This window comes from Scardinius erythrophthalmus (assembly GCF_964197995.2).
Source record: "Scardinius erythrophthalmus genome assembly, chromosome: 4".
NCBI classification, from domain to species: Eukaryota; Metazoa; Chordata; class Actinopteri; order Cypriniformes; family Leuciscidae; genus Scardinius; species Scardinius erythrophthalmus.
This window is the reverse complement of record NC_138224.1, coordinates 13,507,021-13,519,877: the sequence shown is the minus strand read 5'-3', so window position 1 is coordinate 13,519,877 and position 12,857 is coordinate 13,507,021. Positions and strand designations below refer to the sequence as shown.

Genomic DNA, 12,857 nt, shown 5'->3' with positions numbered 1-12,857 from the left:
GACTTCCAGACATTTTTAAGTATGTCTTATGGCCACTGTATGTTGTGAAGAACACGTATGTATCTCATAGTTTCATTGTTTTTAGTGTCATCTCTCTGACTCTGTCTATCCTTCCCCTCTTTCAGGAGGTTTTACGTTCTTTGAGCTGATGAAGCGAGGCGTTCCCTTACACCTCATTGATAAGTACATGAACGAGTCTAAGACCTCAGAGAAGTCCGAGTCAGAGAAGAAGGGATCCAACTGAAGGCTGATTCACCCAATGATTACCCAGAAATCCCTGTCACTACTACAAATAATGGCATATGTGTCTTTGGCATGGTATGCTTTGTTCAGACATGGATCTATAGTTAGAAAGTCTGCGCCTGTCACTGTGAAATCATGTAAAGCTGTGTTTTATGAATTTCCACTGAAACTCAGATGCATGCCTTTAGTAATCTGGATTGTAGCTTCAAAATATACCACAAATAGACATTTTATTGTGAAAGACATTGAGCAGTCAGTTACAGATACAGTATGATGATGCAGTTCATTTACGTTTTTCTGGGTTTGGTAGACGAGGGTGGTCTCTCTTTTCCTTTCTTTTTTTCTGCCTGTTTGACTTTACCCCTGAGTTTTTCAACCCCTTTCCATCATTCTCTAATGAATCTACTGAAACACTTAGATTAGCAATGCCAATACTGTGCAACTGGCAGATCAGACGGATAAGTCAGTGTCAGAGAGACAGGTTTGTCGAAGGTTGCTTGATAGTACATGCCAATGTTCATTTTAGCATGACAGTTGAATAAATGTCTCTATATGAATTTATTCTGTTTCTTTCTTATTTCAGAAAGCATTTCAGACATATTTCAGAAAGTTTCTTATTTGAATTTTGTTTTGCAATATAGCTTTGCTCCTTTCTCCATTATGCATAATTGCAAATTTTGGGCTTGTTAGTTTGTCTTGCTAGATTTAACAACACTGTTCTTTGGGCACAAAATATGTTTTATTTATCAATCTATAGTGCATCTCCGTCTTTATCTATATTTGGGTTTAAATAATTTCTAAATATTATTTGAATAAAAATGCATCCCTTTTCTTTTGTAACCTTTAGTAGGAAATTCACTGTAAAAATTATTGTTGGTTTAACTTAAAAAAAGTAAGTTACCTGGTTGCCTTAAAAAGGTGAGTTCATTGAAATAAAACATTTGAGTTAATACAACGAAGGAGATTGGTTTAATCAAAAGAAACTCAAAATAATAGGTCCTAAATTGTATTTAGTGCATGAAATGTTCAACATCCCACATTTTTCCCCCCGGTTAATTAAATGCATCATCCGGGTATTTAAAGGGCACTTTATCTTTTTGGAATTTTCAGTAATAAGACAAAAAGGCATACAATGTATATAAATTGGGGCACATCTAAAACCTTGTAAAATGTAAAACAGTGATAAATAAGGACAGTATTTATGGTTTGTTACTGTTCTGTCCAATAGTGATGCGAAATGAATGAAAAGCGCTAAAGCAGTTGCTATTGTTAATAAAACAATTTGTGACTCTTTGTTAGCATCTATTTATCGCCAGGTGAAAACATGCACCATAATCAAACTGTAATCAAACTTTTGTGGTTACTCCATTGAAACCCCTATAATTAAATTACAACAAAACAAAACAAAAATCCTCTTCAACTTCTTTTTGTTTTAATTTCTTTTGGCAGGGCTCAAGCCTTAATTTGGGTCAGATCTATGATTTGCACTCTGCTAGAAATATGATGGCGGGTATGACAGGCGTCAGTCAATAGGTTACCTGCTTACCCCCAGAAATCCGTATACCATAGTAGTTATTAATATTTTGCATTAGCTTTTATTTTTATATTGCTATATGTATATGTGCTTTTGTCATTTATATTAGTTCTTTTTTTATTTGCAGCTAAATAAAACATTTAAACCTTTATGTAAGTTTTAGTAATTCGATTTAAGCCAAAATTATAAATGTTGCCTTTGCAACTAACCTAAGTTTAAAACTAAGTTTTTCATCTCATATTTACATTTTATTTCAGCTTATTTCAATAAGAGAAAAGGATTTTAACAGATTAAGTTAATAACAACAAGACTGCCTCGTAATGTGAATCCGAACATCAACATCTGCGCCCCCGTTGGTCAGACGCGATACCGCATCCGTTCAAATTTCCCGGCTGTGTGTGTCCTCTTCCGGACCGCAGTTTCCTGCACCTCTATGTTTATCTGCTCTCAACTATTAGGAACGGAGGAGCCTGTCGGTTCCGCTCATCAAAAATGACTCTCCACACGTAACCACCGCAAGCTAATGTCGTCTTCTATGTGGTCACCTGGGGATTAGGACCAAAACATTGCATTGACCCTGCCAAAAGAGCGATCATAATGTGCGCGTGTCCGGAGCCGCTGTCTGCGGTCCAGCTCAAGCGACTGGAGGAACACAAGTACAGCGCGGCCGGACGCTCTCTCTTCGAGCCGCCCTGCCAGATATACTGGAACTGGCTGGTCCAGCAGATCCCGTTATGGGTCGCGCCGAACACGCTGACCATCATTGGACTCCTCATTAACATCTTAACGACGGTCATTCTCGTGTATTACAGCCCCACGGCCACGGAGGAGGTGAGTTCAGTTCAGGCGCGAGCGAAACTTTGAGTGACAGCGTTACGTGTTTCGTTCTATTTAAATGCCCTGGCTGGCCACGTCAGTTTTAAAAATAAACACTCACATTTTAGGATGGCATTGCTTTCGGTGGTGCTGAACGAAGACTATACACAAATAACGCTTCGTGTTTGTGCATTTTTTGGCCACTATCTCTAGTAGCACATTGGGTTATCGATTATGAAACTGGGTTACACTTTATTTTAAGTTGACGTTGTTACAGTGTTTTGTTACACAAATAAGTACTGGGTAATATTAGTTAACTACATGTACTTAGGGTTTGGTTTAAGGTTAGTTACTTGTAACTATCTATAATTCACTGTTATTACTACTATAGTAAGTACATGCAACATGTTACTACCTTAAAATAAAGTGTTGCGTGCTTGTGGAAGGCATTGTAGGCAGCTTTATCAGATTTATTGACTGTGAAGGCCATGCAGATCATTGTTTGTTATTTTAGCTGTTGACCCTCTCTATCTGATTCCTGACCACATGTCACAGTACCCCTGTGCCATATTTCCAGAATCATAGACTATAGTCCTCTGGCAAAGTCCAGATTCCTCTGTTTATTGCCATGCAGTTTTGGAGATTGCTGCTGAATGCACAACTTTAACCCACCTGTTGCCGGGATAGAACATAGATAAAGGGAGTGAACTTTGACCCGGAGACAAACTCATTGGTCAGGTCGCCCAAAGTAGTAATATAATTAATGTCATAATCATATATTATAATTAAACAATATTGCATGAGCAAGAGCTGCTGTATTGAATATTAGCACAAGGCCAAGCCACAACTGTGATGATATTCATTCACTACTACAGCACAGTTATGAGCGTGATGTTGCTTTTATCACTTAAACTTTTTAAGTTTGGGGTCTGTAAGATTAATTTAAGAGTAATTGATGCTTTTATCAGCAAAAGTGACAGTCAAACCTTTATAAGGTTAAATTAAAAAAAATTTTTTATAAACGCTGTTCTTTTGAACTTTTTTTTTTTAAATCAAAGAATCCTGAAAAAAAGGTATCTTGGTTTTTCCACAAAGTATATTAAGCAGCGCAACCATTTTTAACACGGATAATATTAAGAAAAGTTTTTTGAGCACCAAATCAGCATATATTAAAATGAATACTGAAAGATCATCAGAAACAGGCCTAAACTATACTCAAATTGAAAATTTCACTCTATTTTTGATCAAATAATTGCAGACTTGGCCAGCATATGAGACTTCTTTCTGCTTAACACCAAAAGGCATGTCAGATAATACACATATCACTATTTTAATCCACATATTTAGGTCCACATTTAATCTTACAACCATGTACAGTGCATCATCTCCAATTACTATAGTATAATGTAAATTATCAGTATCTTTGTCTAGTATCAGAATTGATATAATATAAATTATACTGTACTGTATGTCCTTATTCATTTAACTGCATAGGCCTGGTATTGAGTTGTGTGTCCTGTTCTCTCAACAACAATCACATCCAAATTCACAGACTTAACAGGGAGAATTATTTTATACATTTAAGGCCTTCAAGAGATTTTTGAATGAAAAGTACTGAAGTGATGGATCTGAAACACACAGGGGATTTATTCTGTTTTGTGATTGTGCAGTGAAACCAGATGGCCTGCATGTAGGCTCTCTGGGAAATCGACCCTGTAGGCCACATGGACCTTTGCCCATATCCGACTATTACACTTACACACACACCCACACACACAACCCTTGATTTAAACGACTTGTACATAGTCTTCTCATTTCGCATTATCCATGTTTATGGGTCTTTTCAAAGCACGCCACAATGTCATATTGGTTACTCATGGTCCTTATATGGTATTTTTTTCAACCATTATCTCTGATTATTACACCGGTTACTCTATTACACCCACGTTAATATGCTAAATCTTATATTTCCAATCTAAACTTAAAGGAACACGCCGACTTTTTGGGACTTTAGCTTATTCACAGTATCCCCCAGAGTTAGATAAGTCCATACATACCTTTTTCATTTCTGTGCGTTCTGTAAGTGTTATTTGACGCACCCACCGCTAGCCTAGCTTAGCACAAAGACTGGATGTAAATGGATAAGGTATAATTCATACCTTATCCATTTGCCTTATCCAGCGTCTCGTGTGTTGCCCTAATCACTCCGCCCAAGTAGCCACTCCGCCCAAGTAGCTGTGCTCCTACGCCTAGTGAGAATATAGTTCCCAGTATTTATACGATTAAAAATGGTCTCTGTCTCATATAGCCTTGTTATTTGTACACGCTGCTACTATACAGATCACAACATGTAAATAGGAAAATGTTTGCATTATTTTGTCACTTATTGGGATTAGTATGCTACCTTATCCATTTACATCCAGTCTTTGTGCTAAGCTAGGCTAGCGGTGGGTGCGTCAAATAACACTTACAGAACGCACAGAAATGAAAAAGGTATGTATGGACTTATCTAACTCTGGGGGATACTGTGAATAAGCTAAAGTCCCAATAAGTCGGAGTGTTCCTTTAATGTTTTAGAGGTATGAATGAATAATATGGAAAATTATTCCTAGATAAGCGAGAAACAGAGCATTAAAGCAAACAATCTAGGGCAGACAGTTACGCCCGTCTAAATCATTTCACATCTGTACAGATTCTTTCCTTCATATTATTTGATCATTCTCACTCTGCTTAGTTAGAATAATATAAATGGCTGAAGTGCTTTTTTCCCAGTTCGCTTCTTGGCAAATGAAATGGCAAAATAGTGGAGATAACTGTGTTAAAGGAATGAAGATTTAAAAAAAGCTCTTTTGTGTCCATGTTTGCTAACCTTGATACGTTTTATTTTCAGTCTTGCATACAATAATACAGACCATCCATATCAGTTAGAGGTCAAAGATTTGTTTGAGGGTTTGTTTTCTCTCTTGGCGTAAGAGATCTGCAAGCTTGAGTTGTTGAATGTAAGAAACTGCTGATAAATGAACATTCAATGTCATTTGGAAAAATGATCATGCCTCATTGGCCTTAATTGAGTCAAACAAGAAGAACCAGGTCTTCAAAATGCTGTGTTGTTCAGTTAATGTTTGGCCTGGCCTTTATTTTGTTCCTTCATATCTACCGTTTTTAGGCTCCAGGTTGGGCCTTTATTCTCAGCGCCTTAGGTCTCTTCATCTACCAATCGCTGGACGCCATTGATGGAAAGCAGGCCAGACGGACCAATAGCAGCTCAGCTCTTGGGGAGCTCTTTGACCATGGCTGTGACGCAGTCTCAACAGGTATAACCAGCCAGACAACCTTTCGTACTTTACTTATGAGTAATAATTAGTAGTGCTTTCTCAGGCAACCATCAGCATTACTATTGTTTATAATTACAGTTAGTGCTTTGAACAAGGGGTCAATTATTGGTTACAATAATAATATTGGATATTGGTTAATATTTTCATTGATCAGCAGTAGATTTATGCTGTTTGTTGTGTATTTACATCTGTACATATTAACAGCATTCTAATTGGATTGCTCTCTTAGTGTTTGTTGCCGTGGGAACGTGTATATCCTGTGGGATCGGCGCTCACCCTAACTGGATGTTTTTTTGTGGCTTTGTGGGCATGTTCATGTTTTTCTGCGCGCACTGGCAGACGTACGTGTCTGGAACACTCCGCTTCGGATTGTGAGTGCAGCTGTTCATGGCTTATTCGACTGAATTCATTGAACCTGTCTGTGTGTTTTTTTTTTTTTTTAACTCTGTTTTATTGTTGAACGGTTTCTGCAGGGTTGACGTGACAGAGGTCCAGATTGCTATTGTGGTCATGTATATCATGACAGCATTCGGAGGAGTGAGTCTTTGGGAGACTAGGGTACGTCATTCACCTTCTTTAACAGAGTTCTCTAATAGACAGACCTCTGAGTGTCTTTCTCATGACATTCATAAATTCTCTCCCATTATAATCACTGAAACAGTCTACACTAGAAAAGTCCATTGTGGCCTGTCACAACATGATTTCAAATAAAAACAGATGTCTATGCCTTGCAGAGTTACTTATTTTCCCCATAAGTCTGAAATAATATGATTTTAATTACAAGTATCATTTTGTGAGAATTGACTGCTAGTTTATTTGATATATATTTAAGTAACTTCTGACTGTTACATCAAAGTCAGCTCATGTTTCTGGCCTACTAATTTAAAATCACTCAATTAAAAAGTTTAGCAAACCATATGCATACTAGGGCTGTGCCAATACTATCATCATATAGATCAATATATCATTATTTTTCCTCATGCATGAATTCACATTTTTTTTATTAATTATTTATTATTATTCAAAACACTAACATAATAATAATTCTAAGTAAATATAATATAAATCTATCAATTATATTATAATTATTGATATTATGATAATAATAAACATGTAAATAAAAGCTCATATATATATTATATTTATATAGATATTTATATTATATCTACCTAAATGTATTTAAATATAATAATATAAATATTTTATTTATTTACTTGTTTATTCACAATAATAAAAAGATAAATATAAAATCACATCTTTTTATTAGAAGTATTGGTTTACAAATTTATTCTCAATACTAATATAATAATAAAATAAAATATAATGTAATTTATGATGTCTATTTATTAATAGTTTTTATTAACATTATGCACAATGCTAATAATAATAATACATAAGTAAATTATAATTTAATATAACCAGGTTGCAGTGTGACATGCAATTGGGTGCTTCCAGTGTTCACGTGGTTTCATATAATTCTTTTAAAAGTGTTCAGATTATAATATATTACATTTTATAGATAATTTACAAAAAAAAAAAAAAAAAATTCAAACCCTCCAAAACTGTGAATCATGACAGAGCCCCCTTTCTGAGTGTGTTCTTAAAGTAGACCTTCTGTCTTTTGCTCTCTGCGTCCTGTCTGAAGACAGACTGTGAAAAGGTAAATGTAGGTAAAAACTGCTTCCATGGCTACCAGTCACCCATAGACATTATTTTGCACAAAAAAAGCAGAAAACAGCAGATGATTTCAACACGCACATCAGTCTTTTCGAACCTCCCTATTCTAAAGCATACTCAGAGCTTCAGCTTCACCCTTCCCAGCATCCCTGCTCACATGACAAACAAACTAACAGCTATTCTCATATTATATATATATTCTCATATGTTTCACCCAGTTGCCTGTTCTTGGTGTGAATTTGCAAACCTTTCCAATTCTCGGCATCATCGGCGGGTTCCTGTATTCAACCTATAACTACTTCTACATCATCCTGAATGGTGGCGTGGGCAAGAACGGCTCAACCGTTGCAGTAAGTGCACTCCAGCAGTGCATGGGTCATTGAAGTCTTTGTTGTTTTTGTTCTTTAAAAGCATTGGTTCCTATTGCGGTCCTGTTTTTTATACAGATAATTATTTATAATGATAACTCATTTTCAAGGTTTAACATAATGCAAAGTAAAAAAGTAAAGAAAAGTGGTGTTTGTTAAATAATAGGGTAACTTTAACAGTGCACGTCTTCCTCAGGACACCAGTGTGTTGTCTCCTGGTCTACACATCGGTCTCATCCTCACTCTGGCCTTCATCATCTTTAAAAAGTCCTCCAGTCAGCTTTTCGAGCACCACCCTTGCCTTTATGTCCTTACATTTGGCATGGTGATCGCCAAGATCTCAAATAAGCTGGTGGTGAGTGTTTCTCATGTAGCTGGTGCCTACATGAGCTTCATCCTGTTCTTAAAGAGTTATCCAAAACTAGGTGTTTTCAGGTATGATTTGCTCTACAGGTGGCCCACATGACCAAGAGTGAGCTTCATCTTCAGGACACAGCCTTCATTGGTCCTGGACTCCTCTTCCTAAATCAGTATTTCAACAGCTTTATTGATGAACACATCGTACTTTGGATCGCCATGGTGAGCCGGAACCATTAGCGGGTCGAACCCTCAGTGTAGCAATTCAATTTAACTGATATTGATATTTAAATGAAAGTTTTTGAACATACTATAAAGCTTTATGGTTTCTGACCAATGTATTTTATGAGCAAATTATGGAAGCTTTTTTCTGCAAGTTTGAATTCTGGGGGAAAAAAAACTGACATTTTCTCGCAATTGTGAGTTTATATATACAGTACCAGTCAAAAGTTTGGAAACATTACTATTTTAAATGTTTTTGAAAGAAGTCTTTTATGCTCATCAAGCCTGCAGTTAAAAAACAAACAAAAAAAAAAAAAACAGTAATATTATGAAATATTATTACAATTTAAAATAATGGTTCTCTTTTTTAATATACTTTTAAAATGTAATTTATTTTTGTGATGCAAAGCTGAATTTTCATCAGCAAGTGCTCCAGTCTTTGGTGTCTTATGATCCTTCAGAAATCATTCTAATATGCTGATTTATGATCAATGTTGGAAACAGTTGTGCTGCTTAATATTTTTTTTATAACCTGAGATACTTTTTTCAGGATTATTTGATGAATAAAAAGTTAAAAAGAACTATTTATTTAGAATAGAAATCTTTTGTAACAATATACACTACCGTTCAAAAGTTTGGGAACAATAACTATTTTTTTTTTTAAGAAATTAGTACTTTAATTCAACAAGGATGCGTTAAATTGATAAAAGGTGATGGTAACGATTTATATTGTTAGAAATGTTTTTATTTTGAATAAATGCTGTTTTTATGAATAAATGCTGTTAACGTTTTACTCATCAATGAATCCTGAAAAAAGTATTCCAAAAAAATATATTAAACAGCACAACTGTTTCCATCATTGATAATAACTGAGTATCAAATCATCATATTAGAATGATTTCTGAAGGATCATAAGACACCAAAGACTGGAGTACTTGCTGATGAAAATTCAGCTTTGCATCACAAAAATAAATTACATTTTAAAATATATTAAAAAAGAGAACCATTATTTTAAATTGTAATAATATTTCATAATATTACTGTTTTTTTGTTTGTTTTTTGTTTTTACTGCAGGCTTGATGAACATAAGAGACTTCTTTCAAAAACATTAAAAATAGTAATGTTTCCAAACTTTTGACTGGTACTGTATATATATTTTTATTCTGACTTTTTTCTCTGCATTTTCAGATATAAACTCACAATTGTGAGAAAATGTCAGTTTTTAGCTTTTTTTTCAGAATTCAAACGTCACAACACGCAATTGCAAGTTTATGTCTCACAATTCGGAGAAAGTCAGACTTATTTTTTTTATTCCATAGCAGAAACAAGCTTCCATATCAAATAGCATTGGAGTCAAAACTAAACAAGCCTGTCTTATCTCAATCACCGTTGTTTAGGTGTTGTCCCTGGTGGATTTGGTGCGTTACTGCATGAGCCTATGCCTGCAAATCGCCTCCCACCTACGAATCCGGGTTTTCAGCATCACCCCACAGGGCCACACCCACAGAGACTGACAATTTGCCCGGCGGGAGGAGGAAGCGGGATCTAAGAATGAAGACGTCGTCCCGCTTCTCAAGCTAGAGCAGGAGAACCCCACCAACCAAAACCGCAACGGCCTTGACAGTGTGACCACCAGAAACTAACAGAACTGAACGTTTTGCCAGGTTTGACCAGACCATCTTGAGTAAGAACAGCTTGTGTTGTTTTTCCACACTAATGTACACTAGAATAACTCACTGGATCAAAAGAAAAAGTTTAGACACAACGAAATGTACAAAACATGGCCTCAGGGCCAGAGCGTCACTTAGCCAAGTTCAAGTTTTCTGTTGCCTTGAAATGGTTCATTCTGTGCTGGAACGAACTATAGATTATTATTATTTCAAAGGATACATTGGAAATTGTTGGGAAATCAAATAATCATTCACTAAAGATGAATTGGCCAAAAAGTTTACATGGCCTAAATATTTCTAATCCATAGCATTTGGTCAAAGATTAAGATGAGATAAAACAATTATCGAAAATAGCCCAAAAATAATGAATGGGGGGAAACATTTTTGTCTCACTGTAGTATTCTTCAGAATAGATTTGCATTTGTTTTTTGGGTTTGATCATGTTTGTCAATTTTAAACAAAAAAAAAAGGGAAGCTACAACTGCAGTTTGGGCAATCAATTAACAATCTTCTGCGTCTTTTTTAAACTAAGCCCGTTTTCTACATCATATAATATCCGTAATTTCATTTAGACACATTTTATACCTCTGATCTTGGTAAAGTACAAAAGAAAAAAGTATTACAAATTTCGTCCTTGTATTTAAGACCTCATATAGTCGACAAACTGCCAATGGTTTACATCACAGAACCTTTTTACCGTTTAGGATTTTTACCGTCATTAGAAAAGCAGCTATTTGTAGATCTTGCGAGACTTTGCATAAAAAAAAATAATAAAAAAAAAGATCCAGAAATAAACTTTGCCCAAACAGCCATTGTAGCTTTAAGAAGTAAAAGTAAACTTTTTGTGATTGTCCAGTGATTACAGTGTATGTATTTATTTTAATAATGTGACTGAATTTAGTGTGAAATTAAGTCAAGCCTGTTTAAAACAAAAATAATAATTGAAAGAACTTAATTGTCAAGGATTGTGGCTGTGTGTTGAAAACAGGGACAAGGATTTTTTGGAGGGGGTTTAGAGGGATTTTGGGGGTGGGTGTTGATCCTCTGTGCCCGTTTTATGATGCACTATATCTCTGCCTGCTTAGAATCATCTCCTCCCAAAGGGCTAATAAAAACAATAAATTTTGTGTGATTTGAATAGAACACCGTCTAAAGTCATTTCCTCGTTCTGAAAGCAAGAAGCAGTGACACGCAACACCTAAAAATGTGACTTAAGGTGAAGATGCCTTTCAAATTTCAAAGGCATATCAAAGCAGTCATGATTTTGAAAGACTTTTAATTGACAGATTTGGTTGTTTCATTACATTATGTCATTCAGATTATGTACTTAAGTTCATCAAACTCTTTTTTTCTGCTTGTGCAATCCCACAAAAAAAGAAAAAGAAAAAAGAGGCACAGTTTCTGGTTAAATTTACAACTGACACAAAAGTTGTAAAGTGTCAGTATAATTTAGAGATCTAAAATGTATTTAGAAAGAATTTTAATAACCTACATTTCCAAAATAAAACAATGATATGCTTGTATATTACGATTATGTCCTTCATAACTTAATAAATACAAGTAAATAGGGAAATACATCGCAGAACAGCATTATCATTCAACACGTTTTCATAAACTCAAGCCTGTTTTGTCAGGCTCGTACGCCCTGCAGAGGTTTGGGGTCAGTAGTTGTAACGTATGAGCAAGCAATTCCCTTTTAAAGACAAGTGAAGGTGAAGAGTTAATTAATACACATGAGGGCCACAGGCAGTGGCATCTGAATTTCAGACAGAGTTGGTATTTAATGTCCCACTAAGAGACAAGCACGTGAAGGACTTCAAGCAAAAACGACATGCATTTAAAAAGAGAAAGAGAAGGAAATGGCTCCTTTTTGATCATCATTGCTCAAATTACCAAGTATCAGGATTGCCGTTTGGTTTTAAATACGCTCCCGGAGATTTTGTGCATTAAGCAAGACAGATTAAGACAAATGCAAAAAGCCAAACACAAGGCAGAGAGTTCCAGCCGTGCATCAGAGTCCACCGCTTTCATTCATGTGGTAAAGAAAGGCACTGTAAGGATGAGAAAGGAAAAACGATACAAAGAGAACAAGAGAAAGAACAACAACTTGCGGGTAGTACTTTACCCTTGATGTTCTCATTTAAATTAAAAATCCTATTTCAAATCATTACATTTCAAACACTTAAGGTCATATGGCAACTCACACTCAATATTGAGTTCAGTTCACATTCAATACACAACCTGGAGTGTGATCGCGGGACTAGAGAAAGCCGCTTGCCTCGTGGGCCGAAGCGTGTGTCACTAATGCCCCTTTGTGAAGGAGGCCTGTGGCTCGGAAGTTTCTCCATCAACTTCATCCAGTCACCTCCAAATGGGCTAGTTTATGTGACGGCATTAACGGAAGTACGTCTGTGGTACTTCATATTCTCACGACACGCCCTCAGAGAGAGGAATAACCTCACACCCGCTCTGGGTTCACATCCTTGCTGACCCTGCGTCTGGGGAAAAGCCGTCGTTTCAACATGATCAGCTGAGGGATAGAAAGAAGAGGAAGAGGAAGGAGTGTCAACCAAACCTGTTGTGAATGCTGTGGGTCAACTTGTGACCGACACATGATACACGTACAGTATAGAAA

General features: G+C 36.0%; 3 protein-coding genes across 5 annotated transcripts in view; 2 read left to right on the top strand and 1 right to left on the bottom strand.

The window, feature by feature from the left end:
* Window positions 1-385, top strand: part of mybpc1 (myosin binding protein C1) — a 37,856-nt gene extending 37,471 nt beyond the window's left edge. The window contains 1 exon segment of the mRNA XM_081362784.1: window positions 126-385. Coding sequence (XP_081218910.1) covers window positions 126-244 — 119 coding nt within the window. The 3' untranslated portion in view covers window positions 245-385.
* The window catches only part of gnptab (N-acetylglucosamine-1-phosphate transferase subunits alpha and beta), a 64,215-nt gene that overhangs the window by 30,773 nt on the left and 20,585 nt on the right, over window positions 1-12,857 (bottom strand). The window contains exons 21-22 of one of the 3 annotated variants that reach the window (XR_014029969.1): window positions 12,427-12,752; window positions 11,489-12,273 (exon numbers count right to left, since the gene is read on the bottom strand). The exons of 1 other annotated variant lie outside the window; for it this stretch is intronic. Coding sequence is in view for 1 of the 2 variants with exons in the window: in XM_081362778.1 (XP_081218904.1) it covers window positions 12,681-12,752 (72 nt within the window). In the remaining variant the exon portion in view is untranslated. Of the gene's footprint in view, window positions 1-11,488; window positions 12,753-12,857 lie in introns of those variants that run through there. One more of the 3 variants, XM_081362778.1, reaches the window with a different exon arrangement.
* chpt1 (choline phosphotransferase 1) lies at window positions 2,146-11,744 on the top strand. Its single transcript, XM_081362781.1, has 8 exons — window positions 2,146-2,608; window positions 5,760-5,907; window positions 6,158-6,299; window positions 6,402-6,486; window positions 7,824-7,955; window positions 8,170-8,328; window positions 8,427-8,552; window positions 9,950-11,744. The coding sequence occupies exons 1-8, from the start codon at window positions 2,375-2,377 to the stop codon at window positions 10,064-10,066; spliced, it is 1,143 nt and encodes a 380-aa protein (XP_081218907.1). The 5' UTR covers window positions 2,146-2,374; the 3' UTR covers window positions 10,067-11,744.